Source organism: Psammomys obesus, unplaced genomic scaffold, assembly GCF_907164565.1.
Source record: "Psammomys obesus unplaced genomic scaffold, mPsaObe1.curated_primary_1811, whole genome shotgun sequence".
NCBI classification, from domain to species: Eukaryota; Metazoa; Chordata; class Mammalia; order Rodentia; family Muridae; genus Psammomys; species Psammomys obesus.
The window spans coordinates 534705-553782 of NW_026596240.1; the positions used below are offsets into that span (position 1 = coordinate 534705).

At 47.5% G+C, this 19078-nt stretch overlaps 1 protein-coding gene across 1 annotated transcript; it reads left to right on the forward strand.

The window, feature by feature from the left end:
• Window positions 1-6743: 6743 nt before the first annotated feature.
• Fabp1 (fatty acid binding protein 1) lies at window positions 6744-11777 on the forward strand. Its single transcript, XM_055596323.1, has 4 exons — window positions 6744-6875; window positions 8488-8660; window positions 9870-9962; window positions 11660-11777. The coding sequence occupies exons 1-4, from the start codon at window positions 6809-6811 to the stop codon at window positions 11708-11710; spliced, it is 384 nt and encodes a 127-aa protein (XP_055452298.1). The 5' UTR covers window positions 6744-6808; the 3' UTR covers window positions 11711-11777.
• Window positions 11778-19078: the final 7301 nt, after the last annotated feature.

A 19078-nucleotide genomic window follows, 5' to 3' on the forward strand; every position in this document is an offset into this window, starting at 1 on the left:
GCATGGGCTTCTGAAACCTCGAAGCCCATCCCTAGTGACACACTTCTTCCTAATCCATGCCAGAAACACTTGGGACTCAGCACACATTTGATTTTAAATTAATTTTTGGTTGTTGTGGGTTCAAAACCTTTATTTTGGTGAACTCCGCACTGAGTGGACTCTCTATAGTTCATGTGGTAGGACTTCCTCTCTCACTGCACACCACTGCCTGTGCGTGTAAAATGTTTATTTACTTACTTATTTGTCTGTGTGTGCAGGTACGCCAGTGCTGGCATGTGGAGCTCAGGACACAGCTTTCAAGGGTTGGCTCTCTCCTTCCACCTTATTAGGGGAGGGTCTCTCTCCTTCCTGCTGCTGTGCTGTGTACTCCTGGAAGCTGGCTCAGACTAATCTCCGGCCCCCACCTTCCATGCCTCCATAGGAATTCTGGGATTGCAAGTGTGTGCCCTGCCTCACTGTTTTAACAAAGGTTCTCAGGATTAAACTCAGGTAGTCAGTGTCACCCGGCATCACCTTGACCTGATGAACATCTCCCCAGCCACTTGTAATTGTTTGGTGCCAGTTTTGACTTCTGTCCCCACAGTGAGATCTTCCAAGAAGATAAATTTCTAAAAACACAAAAACAACAAAACTCCCACACAGTCTGTGAAGACAGATCTTGCTCTAAGGCAGAGCATAATTGCCAGGAGGCAGCTCAGGACTTCGTGCACGCCAGGCAGACAGCTATCTCTGAGCCATGTCCCCAGCTGCAGGGCTGTTCTTTAAGGACGCTTTCCCCAAAGCCTGGCTGGAGAGTGAAGGTTGAATCTTAGCAGTTTTCAGATGAACCTGTCCGCCACCCCACGTTCTAGGAACTCTGAAAAAAGCAGAAGCTTCCGTTAAAGGCAATGAGATCAGGCTAGGTCATTTCGGCTGGAGGCCAGACCTCGTCATAGACTCAAGTGGCCGGCAGCTTGAGTCCACGTGGCCTGCAAGCAATGACTATGGCTCAGGCCTGTAAAAGACTCAGCTGAACCATCGGCAAACCTGGGATTGGAGACACTACCCACTAGCCTACAGTGGAGACACTACCCACTAGCCTACAGTGAGGGGAAAGAAGGCCCCCCAAGCCAAGAGATGAACTTACAATTAGTTCCCAGACCAGTGGCCACAGCAGGGAAACTGGCAGGTGCAGAGGCCAAGTGTCCAGTTTTCACCAGGCCAAAAAAAAAATAAATAAATAAATAAAATATGATCATTTAACAGTAAGGAAAGTTGAGGCCTGATGAGGCTCAAGGGTGGAATACTGGTTATGAAGAGCAGGGCCCTAACCCAAGCTCTTTCCTTCTGTAGCCAGATCGGAGGGAAGCAGGAGCTCCTCAGACACCGCCTCTGTCCCAAGTGCCCAGGAAGTAGGTGCACTGGCGCTGCAGGCACGTTGGGGTCCCACACAAGTGCAGACGTGCCTGCTGTTACAGTAACAATACACACCCTGGCTGCCAAGGGGCGTGTCTCTTCCCTCCTCTCCACGGGCTCCATGCTGCCCATCCGATGAGACAACGCAAGGAGAGAGGTGGCCGGTGGCACTGGAAGAGGAGACACGGTCTTTGAGGTGACCAAAATCCAAAGCCGCGGAGGATTTTTGTTCTTTTGGTTTTGTTTTGTTTTGCTTTTGTAATGTTTTATGTTTTCATGACTGCCACACGAGCTTTGTCATTGCGGCTAGCTTTGTCTCTTCTCATATTTGTTCAGTGTATAGGTGGACTATGTCCCAGTGCTCACCTAACGTTTATATAAAACTACGCACAGCTGTGACTTTGCATTGTTTGCTACTGTTCTCATTTGTATTGTGTCTGTGGCTACAGAGCCAAGAAGAGGCCTGCAGATCCCCTGGGGCTGGAGTTCCAGGGGGTTGTGAGCCACATGGGTGCTGGGTCCCCATGAAAGAGCAGCAAATGCTCTTAGCCATTGAGCCGTCTCTTCAGCCCCCAATTTTTTTAACCTTCTCTGCGCCTCAGCACACTAAGCACTTCCCACCCATCTCTGGGTGCCGTTGGGAAAAAGGAGAGTGGCAGGGAGTGGGCAGGGAGGAGAGAGGCAGAGATGTCGGCAGGAGTGGCTGACTCAGAAAGTGGGAAATGGGAGGAGTGAGAAACCAGGTGAGCTAGAAAGGATGCCCCTTCCTCAAGATACTGCTCTTGAATATCTCCCCAACTGCACCCAAAAGCCATGGGGTGGAGAATGTGTGGGGTGCTGAGGCACAGGGCAGGATGTGCAGAGCATAGCTTCCTTGTCCTGTTGCTGCTGAGGTGGGCCTGCAGACCTCACACTCAGCCTACAGGACAGAAATCCATTCAATCCAGAGACGTCCCCAGACTTCACTGTGGCTGAGGACCAAGAAAGCTGCAGCTTGACACCTATTGTCAGCAGAAGCCCCGAGTGCAAGGTTTTTATGTGTCAGATTTTGCTTTTACACGAGTATGTCTTCTCACATGCAGCTGGGTGCGTGAGAGAGCATGGCATCTGGAGCACGCTGTCCACACAGCCTCCCAAAGCAGGCACTTGATCGCTGGGCTGACTGGGGAGGACTTTACCACAGTTACCTTGGGGATTATTTCCTTGGCGTTAGACTGTAAAGCTCCTACGATTTCCCCCACCCTCCTCTCTGCCCTCTTCCCCTTCCTTCCTTCATTTCTATCTGTTTAGCTGCTCTGAGAGGAACTGTGTGCATGCTAGCTAGTACTCCATCCTGTTGGACTAGCTCTTTGGACAGGTGGTGGATGAGGAGGGCTTATGAGGGCATAAGCTCCTATTGGTCAGGTTAGTGACAGCAAATGCGCTGTCTGACACGTGTGGTGGCCGGGGACAGCCTCATACAGAAGGCAGGAGTGTTTCTGCACCAAAATCTGGAAATCTTCAGAATCAGGGCTGATGATCCTCCTCTGAGGAAACAGAACTTCTGGGTGGAGCTGCTGCTGCCAGCTCAAACTGTCCTCAGCTCTCACACTAGGGGGATAGACAAACTCGTAGGCCAACTCTGCATCCTCAGTTCTCACGCCAGGGGATAGACAAACCTGTAGGAGGCCATGTCTGCTTGCTCTAGCACTCAGCTGCTATAAAGCCACTGCTCAAATTTCCAACCTCATGCTAGGATGCTGCAGCTACATTCTGCAGATTCTGCAGTGAGCCCACAAATCCAGCTTTCTCGTGTGACTGCAACCATCACGGCACACCAAAACATGGAGTCCCAGGCTTCATGACCCCACGCTCCTGTGGCTGTGGCTCTCTATGAAGAAGGCGGCTCTAGTGAAGGGAGTTCAGGTATCGTCATAGCTCCACTCCTGCGTGGCATCAGACCGGCACAGGCCAGCTGTGCCTGCGGGCCATATCCCAGTCCAACAGCTCCATCTTCAGAAGCTGTTGAGGGAGGAGGAGCAGGCTTTAAAACAAAGGAAGTAGTCATTTTGGAGTAAAGAGCCACTCTCGGAGTCAACAGTGGCCTTCTTAGAATCCCTGCTTTGTTCGAGGGAGGGGTCTTAGTGGCTTGATGCTCTAAACCCACACTGGTTCCTCTTATTGTTGTTTTTTCACTTGTTTTTTTGAGTCTTGTCCACTGAACAAGAGGGCAGCAGGCTTGGCAGTCACCAAAGCACTGCTGCAGCCTTGCTGGTCCCTCTGTTTCCCCTCCAGCCTTTCTGGTCTTTAGCTCAAGGAAAGAATTTTTCCTTTCTCTATCTTGGCTCTTGTTGCCCAGGTTGGAGCTTCAAACAAGCTTTCTCAAGTAATTTATCCAGTCATTTACACACATACACAAACACTTGTGCGTGCTCACGTGGGGGGGGGGGCAAAATCACCTAACAAAATTCCAATGCAACTTAATAGACTAGACTTTTCATTATATATGTATTATATATATAAATCATTATATATGTAAATTCAAAACTTCAGGGTACCACTTAGAAATCTGTGTCTACATTGTCCCCTTCGTACAGTAAGTCACATTAAAAGACCCACATTCTAGGCTCAGAGCACGAAGGTACCTTGATGTTCTCATCATCCTTTGAGCCACTTTGCCTGTCCTTGTGCTCAAGTGGTCGGGTAACTACAAATGAACACAGATGCTCAACACACAAGATGTGCAGGGACAGCCCTGATTTGATGTTGAAGTGACCAAGGGAGCACCATCTTGTCCTGACTCTACCTTGTGTTTTCTTAGACAGATCTCAGCTGTCTGTGTGTACTGTCACAGCAGCCCCATTAGCCTTGGTGACACATATGAGATTTCCATGATCCTGATGATGGTCCACGTGTATTAAGTTTATATAAACTTAACATAAACTAAACTACCTGAAGAAGCTATAAGTCAAAAATAATTGTTATGTTTTGCCTGAAATAACTGTGCTCTGCTGGAAATGACTGTTTCAAGGTTACTCCGACTCTCACCTAGCTTTTATATAAATTATAATTGTTGTGGGGTTTGCCTTTAAAAATGCTGTCTTCCTGAGCTTCAGTGCCAACAAAGTCTCACTCTTGGTTACCAACTAAAATTAAAGGCCACATATGCTCCTAGTTGCCTTAATATGTGTGCTTCTCCCATGCGTTATTTCAGTGTGTGGACCAGGAGGCACTTCATGTCCTCAGTGCTATTAGAAGAGGCTGGGCAGGGAGGGCAGAGAGGTCATCTGTGCTGGGGCCGAGATCTGTGTCCTGCTACATTCAACTAATGCCTCTACTCTCATCATGCCGAGCAATGGCCTTGCCCGTAACAGGTGCATATAAATACCATCTATCAGGGATGAATGAGAAGGGCTCAGGCGTTGGATATGTGGTGTGTACATTCAAAGACTTCTTAAATGATTGGCTGGATCAGAAGCTGCAAATTTCAGAGGTTCTGGAGAGTCTGTACAAAGGCATTGAAGTGGTAGATACATCCCTACTGTAGGCGGGCATGGCTGTTGGTCCTAAGCTGTCTTCCTGAGGCACTGATGCCCCTGGCATGAGATTTCATCAGTTAAAATTCCTCCTTCTCATTCCCACCCCAGATCTGCCCGACTAGAGCCTTATTTATGGCCTAGAGGTAGACACGGCAACCCAGCAGGTTTCTGAGTGGAGTAGGGAGCTGCTGCTGGGCAGATGGGCTAGATAAGCATTTTATCCTTTGGGTGATTGCAATGCAAGTGGGAGGAGACTGTCCAGAAACAGAGAAGACTCCATGCAAAGTCCCCCTCCATGGGCTTAGCAGGCTGGAATGACAGAGCAGGGTCACAGCAAAAAGAGAAAGAACACCGGGTGGAAAGAGACATGGGCCCTCAGGCCTGGGGCAATACTTCACACCCCGTTCACACTATCCTCACTGGCTTGTCCGCCAAGCTGCACACATGCACAAGCTACACACTGCGCACAGGAGGTGCCACAGGCCCTTGCACATGCACAGATTCACGCTTGCCCTCCAGTCTCCTTGCTTCAAGACTCCTATGACTCACTGATTACAGGACTGGCCTGCTGAGTTTACTATTCCGTATCTCTCCTTCTTCATCATAAGAGGCATTGCCTCGTTATCTTTCGATTATTTCCCCTGAACTAGCACTGATGGAGCTCACCCCACATGCCAGCCACTGAGAATACTGAGGAAGGAGCACGGTGAGGAAGAATGTAGAGCAGCCAGCCCAGCTGAGTGGAGGCAGCAGAAATAGGGACAGTGATGTTATAAAGTGCTCCCTCCCCCAGCTGGGAGGATTTTCAGGGAGGCAGACAGCAGAAGAGACAGAGACTCAAACACAGAGGAGTGCATACCCCAGGCACCTTTAGCTGTAGGGACCATCAGAGGTTTAAAATCAAGGCATGGCATATCCCAGGCTCTGATTTATAACAGTCTGTGTAACCTCAAGGTAGAGAGGTCTAGATGGAGGGCTGACAGCTGTGAGTGAAGAGGCTGGTGCTAAAGGCTAGACAGGGTGTGAAGTGGCACCTACTGAGAACTGCCTCAGATGCAAGACCATGACAAACAAGAACAGCAAAGGTCTTTGGAAGCATCCCTACGACTTCTCCCCAGGCAGTTTGGTTCAAGCCAAACTGCCATGAACCACCTCAGCTCCCTGCTCCTGGCTCTGAGGCAGGGATGGGACACACCAGCAGGCAATGGGCAGGGGATGCCTTTTTTTCTTTCCTTGACTTTTTCTCCACCAAACAAAAATGCATCTACTTTTTCACACTGCTGCTTTAAAGAGCTTACACCTGCTGACAGTAGAGGCCTTGTTAGCACATCAAAAGGGAGGCTTGCCTGGAATCACTGAGGAAGAATTCTCAGAATTACAAAACAACTTTAGGGACTGATGACATGTGAAGTTATTATGATGACATGTGACGATATGTGAAGTTATGTTTGTATAATAATAAAAAGGTTGAGGAACAAACATAAGGTTGTATGAAAAACGTTTTGAGCTCAAAGGTATTTCTCTCCGTGTAACATATACATAAATGTATTATATATGCACATATGTATATACATACATACATACAAGTGTACAAACATATAATACGTACACATATGTATATATGCACACGTGCATTGCTACAAGCTTTGCACTTGATTGGCACAAATTAATGCTTGCAGAATGAGAACAAACCTCTGCCTTGCCCATTCTGATTTTTATCATTGACCATTGCTCTCAGGAGTTAATGTTTGAACCTGGCCATAAAGAAATCGACAACCACTGACCTATGGCCTATATCTGAGGAGGAAGAAGCCCCTTATAAAATAGCCAACAGTGGGTGGCCTGGCAGGCAGAGCTGCTGTGGTCAGCCGTTGAAAGCGAGCCTCATCACCACCATGAACTTCTCTGGCAAGTACCAACTGCAGAGCCAAGAGAACTTTGAGCCCTTCATGAAGGCAATTGGTGAGTTCTGGATGGAATGCCAAAGCTGATGTAACAGCAATGAGGGTCTAACCATACTATCACCAGACAGTTAAGGTCTGATGTTGAGGTGGAAGGAGGGGACCAGGTTATACCAAATGGAGGGGTGCCTTAGTGACTTTCCTGGGCTCTTGCTACTTGTATTGTTCCTCTCTGGCCAAGGCCACCCTGAGGCAGTGGAAAGGACACTGAACTGGAGTATGAACTGGATTGAAGTGTGTGTCTGCTGGTACTTTTTTTCAAGACCTTGTTCATCCACTCACCCATTCCTTCATTTTTCTAGTCATTACTGATTGAAGGCCAACCGTACCACAAGCGCTATGCTTGTACATACACCAGGGGCACCAAGTGTAATAAGGTACAATCCTGGCCAATTATTTGAAGATAAATGTAATGAAGTGTTCCCTAATACGTATGATGCTAGACCAGGAATTGCCATACAATGCCCACATTTAGTCCTCACCATAACTGGAATTGATCGCTGTTCTATTCCCATTTTATAATTGAGACAAAAACAGGGCCAAGAAAGCAGAATTAGCTGTGGCAATGGTCCTAGTAGAGACAGTGTTTGAGTTGGCATTAGAAGCAGGTGCTGGGTCCCAGGGACCCCATTTAAACACCCTATGTCTCCCAGGGTATGGGAGGGAAGATTCTGTGGAGGCGAAGGCTACACCTGGAACCAGGGAAAGAAGAATATGTTCCAGGAAGAGAGAGCCCTGTGGGCAAAGGGTGAAGGGGGACAAAGAAGGGTACCAACAGGGAGAAGATGAGCAACAGCAAGAGCAGGGACAGGAGGACATTCAGATCGTCATAGGACTCACAGCTTCTTTTGCAGACAAGTCATAGATCGTGAATTTGGGGATCCCTTAGTTGTACAAAGGTCCCTCCACTCTTGTTGTGAACTCGGTGGTTCTTGTGAACCTTCATGTAAAAGCACAAATTTGCAAAGCCCTATTCTGGGGCAAAAGATATTTGTACATTACCCACAAGAGTCTTAACTCCGGAGGCCACAGCAGCCTGGCATGGTCCCACTTTGTGCGTGGCCTAATTAGTAGCTCCCCTATCACTTTAGGAGTACTTTGATTTGGAAGATAAACATCCTGGAGGATGAAGTGTCCCCACTCCAAGAACAAAGCCTCTAAAGAAGGAGGGAATTAGGAAGGAGACTGAATAATAAGCAGGGAGCCCCAGAGAAAAGGGCCCTCGGGCTAAATGAGGGTCCTTATTACAAATGAATTGGTGGGCTGGGAATGCAGCTCAGTTGGTTTCTTAGCATGCATAAAGCCCTGGCTTCAATCCCTAGCACCATACAAGCCAGGTATGACAACCAGCACTAGAGAGGTGGAAGCAGGAGGGTCAGACACCCAAGGCCATCCCCAACTGTATATTGAGTTAAGCTTGCCTGGGCTGTGAGAGATTGTGTCTCAAAAATCATAGTACTAATTGGCAAAAGAGTAGAGACTACTGACTTCCCTATCAGAAGCAAAAGGCCTAACTGCTCACAGATCTGCTATATAGAAGTTTGTGGGGCCTCAGGACCATACAGTGACCGCCTCTGCTCCTCCAGTCTCTAACCTTACATGGTCTCTACCAGGTCTGCCTGAGGACCTCATCCAGAAGGGGAAGGACATCAAGGGGGTGTCAGAAATCGTACATGAAGGGAAGAAAGTCAAACTCACCATCATTTACGGGCCCAAAGTGTTCCATAACGAATTCACCTTGGGAGAGGAATGTGAACTGGAGATCATGAGCGGGGAAAAGGTCAAGGTATGTTCCTGCTACATCCTGTTTCCCAAAAATTCTCCCAATAGAGACCATGTCACTGAGCCTACTTCAGGCAGGAGACACGGAGTGCTCTGCGAACAGATTTCTCATTGTCTCAGGGCTCACAGGCATCTGGGCTCGCACTGTGGAGCATGTGGGGAAACAGGTACAGAGCAGGATCATCAGTCTCAGGGTCTCCCAGACACAGCGCTCCTGGCTCTCTGAGTGCTCTGAGGAGAGCCCAGAACTGAGGCAAATTGGTGTCAGTGAAAACCTTTGTCTGAGCCAGGGCAGCTCCACCTTGCCTGGGAGCTGGTTCCCAACAGCAATGCCAGTTGTCTGTGGCTGTGTGAGCAGTGGACAGGAGATAGCAGAGAGATCCAGGGGCCGTGGGTCCTGCCATTTGCCCCTCCCTGTGAGGCCTGCACAGACCAGGGCAGCCAGTGGACTATAATCTGTTCTCTCCGCTCCTGCCTTTCCAGGTCTCTTTATCTTTTCTGGTTGTGCTTATTTCTGCCTGTCTTGCGTGTCGAGGTGAAGAGCAGGAGATTCTCCTGATGTGCTCGTGACGAGGGGTTGGGTGTCATGGATTTTACGACAGCCCTTTTCCAATGGCCATTGCAGAGACATATTTTTAACCTTGGCTGATGTCTTTTTGCTCTTGATAGATTTTTTTCCCTTCCTTTCTTTTCTTGATCCCTCCCTTGCTTCCCTTTTTTTTTTTTTTTTTTTTAACTACATAGCTAATCTTGCTTTGAAGCCCAAACTGCCCTCAAACTTAACATTTTGCCATCCCTGCCTCCTGAGTGCTGGAATTTCAAACCCACAACACTCAGCCACAGCTATGTTTCTATTTCCTACCATCCTTGGTGTATAAGGCTTGGACCTGGCACCACAATAGAAAAGATGCAACATCTACCAAAGCACACTGACTCCCCTCAGATGCTGGTGATTGGAGTATTATTACCACTTTCCCCAGAAGCTTGAGAAATAGGATTTCACATTTTATTTTAGATTTTTTTTTTTCAGGGGAGAATTGCTTAGGTAGGATTGACATTTTCTTTCGTTCATAAATATACCCTATTTACATTTAGGACTAAAGAACAGGAGATGAGCAGGGCATTTGATTCATTGTCAGCTGATAATGGATCCAACTTCATTAGCTTCATTGCTAGGCCTTTCCTCATGGGCCATGATCTCTCTTCTCTGCAGGCGGTGGTAAAGATGGAAGGTGACAATAAAATGGTGACAAGTTTCAAAGGCATGAAGTCTGTGACTGAACTCAATGGAGACACAATCACCAATGTAAGTTGGCACTCTGGTCCTGCCACCCCAGAGCCTGGGGGATCTTTTCCTCCTGAGACCTTGACTCTCTATCTTGCCTCTTGTCAATGTCTTCAACCATGTAAGAAGATCCATTATTTACCATGTAATTGATAGACACTGTATGGAACCATTTGAACAACGCTTTTCCAAATAGGGAAAGTAAGGCAATGACCTGGTCAGATGGCAGTCAGGGCTTTTCTGAACTGGACCTGTCTCTTGGGCTAATCTCACTACTCAAGCCCTAGGGGAATCTGTTCACACTGTAGACAGTCAGGATTTGCACTCAGTACATCTACAGCGATCTTGTTCTGGCCAAACCACAGCAGAATATCAGGGTGATTTCCTGACAGACAGAAGAGTAGTGTTTGAGGAAGCCACACCCAGGTGAGGAAGCTCACCTGGTGTCTCACCCCTCCTTCCACTTCCACTTTCTGAGTCAGCCACTTCCCACAACCCTGACTCCTCTGCCTCTCTCCTCCTTGCCCACTCCCTGCTACGTTCCCTTTTCCCAACAGCACCCAAACAGGATAGGGTGGAAAGTGCATGATGTGCTGAGGCACAGAGCAGGGTGTGCAGAACATAGCTCCCTTTTCCTGTTGCGCTTGAATGGGGCCTTACCGCACACTCAACGTGAAAGAAATCCACTCAATCCAGAGACGTGCCAGAGTTCACGGTGTGTGCCGACGTCCTGCCCTGGAGGCTGCAGCGCTGCTTCCCATCAGAGTAAAACTTACACAGGGGAGACTTTGTTCGCTGCTGGTCCTATCTGATTACCTCAGCATAACCAACAGCCACAGCCTTTCCTCCTGCCCCAGCACTAACCAAGGAGCCACAGAGGCCCCCTCTTCCACAGCTCAAGTGCCTAATAAACGCCTCTGCCCACTTGGCATTGGTTCTTTGAGGCCACTGTTCTTTCTGCCAAGTTTATGGCCCCTGATGAACACATACACCCTGAGCATGCCCTCATATGCAACCATCCTCCACGCCCAGCTGTTTTGCCCCCGGTTTGCAGGGTAATCATAGCGTTCCTCCCACACTCAGGTCTCCCAGCTTTCCGTTGTATCCAGGACGCACTTTAGGGGGTCAAGAAGGCAAACACCTGTCTAAGTGACAGGATCAAGTCAAGAGAAAGCCCCCCTCAAGCATGAGAGCACGGGCATCAGTCACGAAGCAACATTCACCCCACCCTGGCCGCTCACCCCACCCTGGCCGCTCACCCCACAGCAGAGCAGGAGTGCGAATGTTCTCGAGTGCTTCCCTCACAAGGTGAAGAGGGAAAGTAGTCAGCACCTCCTATGTTCCAGTGTGTCCACGTACGTACGCTTGTGTTCAGCCACAAGCAGCTAGTGTACAGGAACAGAGCTCAGTGAAATTTTGAGACACTGTATTGGCCTGCTCTGGACGGCTTTCCTATAGCTATCATTGATTCAGGAAACAATTCAACGGCTGGTGAGACAGCCCTCCCTCCACATGAAAAGAGAAGCGACAAGACCCAGCATAGTGATTTAGAAAAAGTTGTGAGCCATTCCTCTGGTCTTAAAGAAAATTGTAAATTTAAAAAATTTTTTTTCATGTGTTAGCACATTTGGGGCCATTTGGGGAGACAATTTTTTTGTTTGTTTGTTTTACAATTAATCATCAAGAAAATATTTCATAACATCTCTTTTGACTTTCAGACCATGACCCTGGGCGACATTGTCTACAAGAGAGTCAGCAAGAGGATTTAGACAAGGCTGCATTTCATATTCTTTTACAGTGTAAAATTAATGCAATAAAGTTAACTTTGTTTTGAAAGCATTTCTTCTTGATGGCTTCTTACCATGGCAGTACTGTTTCTTATTTTATTGGTGTGTGTGTGTGTGTGTGTGTGTGTGTGTGTGTGTGCGCGCGCGCCTTACACATGTGAGACACAAGCTCTATTACCCCCAAGCCATGTTTTTTCCAATGATCATTGATCACCTATGATTTTGTAATTATAATCTGTGTGCATCGCTCCATCTGCTCAGATCTGTAGTGCCATTTTCACCCTGAACAGAGACCTCTGACCTAGGTGTGCCTGACAGGAATGTCAAGGTGGCTGGATCTTTAGAGTGACTGGCATGTCTTTTTCCTGTCGGCCACAGGCCAAGAAGCTGGACAAGAGGGTGTGCAGCGGTTCTGAGAGTGTCTCTGAGTAAGGACAGAGATCAGGAGACAGCAGGCAAAGGAGAGCCACTGCCATGAGCGCAGCCACAAAGGCCCGCCCACCCGTGGACAAGCTCTGAAAGGTTGGGCACTCAGCTACAAATGAGCAACTTTTTCTTTTATTGGAGGCTTTAATATGCAGATGTGGTCCACAACATGGGCAGAAGCAGAAAGCAGAAAAAGGAAGCAACCCCTTGCACACTGCTTTGTCCCAGACCGCCAGGAGTTTGATAGGAGTTGAACCACAGCAGAAATCCATACATTGAAATCCTATTGCCCAGTCATTCAGACTGTGACCTTTTATGGAAACAACATTATTGCTGCTATCTGAGACCATGGGAAAATGACGATGGGCTCCTAATTCAATATTGCCAATGTCCTTACTAGACATCCCTGGGGAAGCATCTATGTGGAGACTGGCATAATGCTGACACACAACAAAAAGTTCTCAGGAGCCAGCAGAGCCCTGGACCATATGCTTTCCTTGATCTCTCAGAGGGAACTTAAACTGCCAACAATGGATCTCAGACTCCTGCCTCCAGAATTGTGAGGTCTGATGCTTAATGCACCCAGCATGCAGAACAATGGTGTCTTAGGGTTTATTGCTGTGAGGAGACACCATGATCATGGCAACTCTTACCAAAAAAAGCATTTACTTGATGCTGGCTTATAGTTTCAGAGGTTTAGTCCATTACTGTCATGGCAGAAAGCATGGCAGTGTGTAGGCAGACATGGTGCTGGAGAAGGAGCCACAAGTTTAATATCTTGTTCCACAGGCAGCATGAGGAAGACTATGAGCCACACTGAGCATAGCTTGAGTGTAGGAGACGTCAAAGCCCACCCCCAATGACACACTTCCTTCAACAAGGCCACACCTACTCCAACAAGGCCACACCTCCTAATAGTGGCACTCTCTATGGGACAAACATTCAAATACAGGAGTCTATGGGGCTATTCCTATTCAAGCCTCCACATTCCACTCCTTGGCCCTCATAGGCTTATAGCCATAACAATGCAAAATGAATTTAGTCCAACTTCAAAAGCCCTCAGACATAATCTATTACATTCTCAACAATGTTTAAAAGTCTAAGTTCAAAGTCTCTTCTGAAATTCATTCAATCTCTTAACAGTACTCCCCTACAAGATAGAAAGACCTGGAGTGACAAGAGCTCAGAACCTAAAGAGAGCAAAAAAACCACAAAATCTGGGCCCAAGGGTCTTTTCTGAGACCAATACTCCACCAAGGACTATGCATGGAAATACCTAGAACTCCTGTACAGATGTAGCCCGTAGCAGCTCAGTGTCCAAGTGGGTTCCCTAGTAACAGGTACAGGGACTGTCTCTAAGATGAACTCCAGTAGCTGGCTCTTTGATCACCATCCTCTAAGGAGGGAGCAGCCTTACCAGGCCACAGAGGAAGACAATGCAGCCAGTCCTGATGAGACCTGATAAACTAGGGTCAGATGGAAGGGGAGGAGGACCTCCCTATCAGTGGACTTGGAGAGGGGCACAAGAGGAGATGAGAGAGGGAGGGCAGGATTGGGAGGGGATGAGGGAGGGGCTACAGCTGGGATACAAAGTGAATAAAATGTAATTAATAAAAATAAGTAAATTAATTAAAAAATAAAAAACCAATATGCCCCTACAAAATTAAAAAATATCACATACTTCCAACATAATAGCATACGGTTGTAAAATTAATTAATTGTTCTGTATATAGTAATTAATACATGAAATTATTAAGACAGCAGTTATTCATAAGCCAGGTATTTTCAAATAAAAGACACAGAAATTTGTTAGATCTATAATAAGCCGAAAAGCACCAGAGGGGCAGATATTTACCCTCTAAGCTATCTTGTCTGCTTCCATCCAAAATCCCAAAGACCTGCACATGTTGCATTTGGGCTGCTTGTGCTCCATCAGGCCAGTCCTCGGAGCTGCTCTTGGCCACGTGCTCCTGGTTACCCATGGCAGCCTCCTGTCTCCACTCCATTTCTGTCCTCCTTCTCCTCTTTTGGTGGTCTTCCTGAGCTCCCCAAACCCAGAACCTTAACTCCACTTACCTTTCTTCTGCCAAGTCAAGGCTGTCAGCAATTTATTAACCAATCAGAGATAATGGGGGAGCATTCTTTACCTCACATGGATACAGGAGATGGTTCAGCATATATAACAGTGCCTGTGACAGGATGGTAACTAGATCTCAGGGCACTGAAATCGGCATCGGAAACACACAGCGCACAAGATCCTTCTCTAACACAGGATACACATTACTGTTCCAAAAGGAAGGAAAGGGAACATAGTGAGGAAATACTGGGCCAAAGCAAGACTGAAAACCAGCAGGGCCAGCTCCAAAGTTTGCATCTCTATGTCTGATGTCAAAAAGTTCTTTAGATCTCCAACTCCTCTCAGCTTTGCTGACTGAAACACACTTTTCTCTTTGGGGCTGTTAGCAGCTCTCCTCAGCAGATATCCCACTGCTCCAGGCAAGGGTGGAGAGGGAATGTTGCTTCATGAGTGATGCCCATGCTTGAGAGATGGCTCAGTGGTTAAAGCATCTACTGTTCTTGCAGAAGACCTGTGTTTAGTCCCAGCACCCATGTATGGCGATTCACAACCAACTATGACTCCAGCTCCAAGGGATCAGATGCTTTCTTCTGGTCTCTGTGGGAACATGTACTTGTGTTTACACACACACACACACACACACACACACACACAGACAGACAGACAGAGACACAGAGACAGAGAGACAGGGACAGAGAAAGAGACAGAGACAGAGACAGAGGGGTGGGGAGGAGAGAGGGGGAAAGAGAGACACAGAGAGAGTTTAAAATAAATCATTAAAAAGGAATAAAGGGGGAATTAGATTAAGTGTGGTAGGCCCATGCTTTTTGAAATCATTTGCTATAACTGATGATGCCAGTCTAACACAAGGTGAATTATAGAAAAATGTAGGCCAGGCTGGCCTTCAACTTACCATGTAACAAGAAGACCTTGAGTGTTTGATCCTCCTGGCTCCATCTCCCAAATGCCTGAACCACCTTGTTCAGCATAAACTTCAGAACAATATTACAATGTAATGCCCTCCGTGTAAATTGTGTTAAAGCAGGAATTAAGGTCGTCTATCAATGCACTTCTATGGGAGCCCAGGACAACGCCTCCAGGTGACTGGTGCATCAGATAACTCTGGGATGGGAACAGAATCAGTAGGCTGGGAGCTTTTTATATGATGTATGTTGTTTGGCTCCTCTGTAAGCAACCAATTTTCTGGATTCATGTTTTGATGAGTTGATAATTTAAGAAGTATTTGGCTTGAAAATATAGTTGAGCTAACTGACTGATGATTCTGGAGCATAGTTACAGCTCCTATAATAAAATGCATAGTACAGTTCCTTCTCTCATGGCTTTTGTAAGGAGCCATGAAATGATTTGCAAAGCAAATACCATCCTTAGATTCCTGGGGGTGGAGTAGGGTAGTTAAGAGAATGTTTACACTTGTTTTTTTGTTATCAACTTGACATAAACTCTAAGTGACCAAGGAAAAAGAAACCTTAGCTGAGGAACTCTATCAGATTGGACCCTGTGCACACCTGCGGGGAATTGTCTTGGCTGATGGTTGGTGTGGGATTGCAGAGACCACTGTGGACAGAACCATTCCTAGGCAGGTAGGTCGTACAAGAAAGCTGGCTGAACACAAGGCAGAGGGAGCAAGATAGTGGGCCCTTCCTCCAGGACCTCTGCCTCAGTGTCTGCTTCTAGGTTCTAGCTTTGAGTTCCTTTATTTTTTTTAATTAATTTATTTATTCACTTTACATCCTGGTTGTGGCCCCTCCCTCCTCTCCTCCCAGTTCCACTCTCCCTCCCTAATCCCATTCCTTAGAAAAAGGGAGCCCCCCCCCCCCACTCACTCACCCCAGCTCATCAAGTAGAATGAGGACTGAGTTCATCCTCTTTCCCTGTGCTCTGGAAGACAGTCCCACCAGGAGGAAGTGATCAAAAAACAGGCAAAAGAGTCCATGTCAGGGACAGCCCCCTTCCCCTTATTAGTGGGCCCACATGAAACCTGAGCTGCCCATCAGCTACGTATAAGTAAAGGACCCAGGTCCAGCCCATGCGTGGTTCTTGGTTGGTGCTTCAGACTCCACAGGCCCCTCTGGGCCCTGGTTAGTTGGCTCTGTTGGTCTTCTTGTGGAGCTCTTGTCACTTCTAGGTCCTTTTATCCTTCCTTCCACTTTTCCACTAGACTCCTTATGATTCAACCGATGTTTGGCTATGAGTAAGCATTTGTTTTGAACAGTTGCTGGGTGGAGCCTCTCAGAGAACAACTCTAATAGGCTCCTGTCTGCAAGCTTAGCAGAATATCATTCATAGTGTCAGGGGCGAGGCATTGGTTGGACATTTCCTCAATCTCTGTTCTATCTTCTCCCTGCAAGTCTTGTAGACAGGGTAGGGTTGTGTCCTGACTTCCTTCAATGACTGACAGTTACTTGGAAGCTGGAAGCTGAAATAAGACCTTTTATCCCCAAATTGCTTTCGGTCATGGTGTTTGGCCTGGCAACAGACTAAAACTAGAACAGTGTGATTGTCACAGCAGTGATAGAAACTGTCACCATAGAAACTCAGCTGAATGCCATATGGGGAAAAGAGGCTTGTTTTATCAGCAAGTTGACAACTAAGTTCTTTGTCTCTGAAGCTAGGAAAGAGTAATTCGAAGGTTTTTCAGCAAAGTTACTAGGGATCAGACAGAATTGCCCAAAATGAGCTGGTCAGTGGTGGCACTCACCTCTAACCCAAGTACTATGAAGGCAGAAGCAGGCAGATCTCTGAGTTCAAGGTCAGCCTGGTCTACAGAGCAAGTTCCAGGACAGCCAGGGTTCCACAGAGAAACTCTGTCTCCAACCACAAAACAACAAAACATTTCCCAAAATGACTCCTACCAGGGTCGTACATGGAGACTAGCTCTGGGCTGGGGAGGAGTTGGATATGCTTACTTGGATTTTCAACAGGTGTCCAGGGAACTTAGAGGCTGAACAAAGAGCTGTTGATGGACTCTGCTGTTTTCACCTTGTCTCCTCCTCTCTTCACCCCACCGCAACACATTCACACACCAGCATGTGCACACATACTGATTCTACAGCCCTTTCCCGAGCCTGTCGACCTTTCACCAACAGGGAGTTCTCATTCCTGTAAGAACTCTTTCCCGGCTAACACATGTTCTTAAGTATGTCCATAAAATAGCTGCTTCCTTTTCTCTTTCTGCTTTTGTTTTTCTTTAAGATTTGTTTATTTATTATTTATATAGTATTCTGCCTGAATGTGAGCCAGCAGGCCAAAAGAGGGCACCAGGTGGTTATGAGCCATGATGTGTCTGCTGGGAATTGAACTCCAGACCTTCAGAAGAACAGACTGAGCTCTTACCCTCTGAGCCATCTCTCCAGCCCCATGCTTTTGTTTTTCTCCTTGTTCTTTTTCTTTATAATTGACTGCATTAAGGTAGAGAAAGTGATTTGAAAGGGTAAAGGAGTAGAGTTTCTAACAAGGTCTATGCCTGAGCTTCTGGGTACTTAAAAATATACTTTTTATTGATTCTTTGTGAGTTTTACATAATGTACCCCAATCTCACTCATTTCCCTGTCCCTTCATATTTGCCCTGTGCCCCTATAACCTGCCCCCCAAAAGAAAAGAAAAAACAAGAATAAAATAAAATAATAAGCAAAACATAAAAACATTTTGTCTGGACGCTATTGTGACACAGTGTGTCACACAGAATACTCGTTTGTCCACATATCTCTACTTGCAAATGTTCACTGCAATGAGTCATTGGTTTGGTTGGAGAATTCTAGCTTCTGCTACACCATCAATACTGGATCCTCACTAGGACTCCTCTTGGATATCCTGTTGTTGGCCTGTGTCACGGAGATCCTGCAGCTTTGAATCTTTAGGACTGTCTCTTTCACACACTCTAGTAGTTAATAAATGATTAAGTGCTGGGGTGAGCCAAATCAAAGGCCTGGATCTGCTCCTGGGTGACAGCTGAATTGGTCAGCCTGCCAGCTCTTCCACACCTACAGGACTAGCTGTCCCGCACTGCTCCTACTACGCCATATGATGCTGCCCTTGGCAGGAGCCCGAGTCAGTTCTCTTGCTCTCATGCCCTCAGGCCCAGCTCACCCACACCCACACCACCGAGGCAGCTCTGCTGTGTTGCCCAGCTGCGGTGCAGCCCACTCTCCTGAGTGCTGCCCTTGGCCAGGGGTTGGGCCAGTTCTGCTCTCATACTCTTGAGATTGGCTCTCCCAAGCCAACAGGGACAGTTCTACTGTGCTGCCCAGGCGAGGTGCAGGGCCCACTCTCCCAGGGGCTATAGTCAGTGAGAGGTGGGGCCAGCCTCCAAGTGCCACAGCCAGTGAGGGGTAGAGCCAGCTCTGCACAGCCCTTGGACTTCAACATGTTTCCAGGCAGCAGTCCAGATTAGGGACATCCGCACGGTCTTTAGTGGTAACATAAGCCATGGATATTCTCACAGACCTATGCTGCTGCAAGGCCACAGACCCAGACATGGTGCTCAGTGACAGCATGGGCCAGGGCCTCACCACAGCCTCAGGTGGCAGGGCAGGCTGCTCCTCTCCACCCTAGCATCTCTGACTCCACCTCTCTTCATGATGCTCAAACTGTTCTGCTTCTCTTTCTCTCCCATCTGCCCACCCCTATGTTACTTGCACATCAGAGTGGCTCCTGCTGCAGGTGGTATACTTGGCAGGCAGGCCTCTGGCATCCTTTGCCTGCCCACAAAGTATGGAGGCTGGCAGGCCTCTGGGTGCCCTACCCCTCCTGCACTGCGTGGCATGAAGGCAGGCCTCCTGAGTGTGTGTGTGTGTGTGTGTGTGTGTGTGTGTGTGTGTGTGTGTGTG

What these genes read in the sequence shown, in the direction of transcription:
- Fabp1 (XM_055596323.1), top strand. Translation starts at nt 6,809, where the DNA reads ATGAACTTCTCTGGCAAGTACCAACTGCAGAGCCAAGAGAACTTTGAG. An exon ending in TGAGCGGGGAAAAGGTCAAG is followed by an intron (nt 8,661 to 9,869) that starts GTATGTTCCTGC and finishes TCTTCTCTGCAG; the next exon opens with GCGGTGGTAAAGATGGAAGG. An exon ending in ATGGAGACACAATCACCAAT is followed by an intron (nt 9,963 to 11,659) that starts GTAAGTTGGCAC and finishes TTTGACTTTCAG; the next exon opens with ACCATGACCCTGGGCGACAT.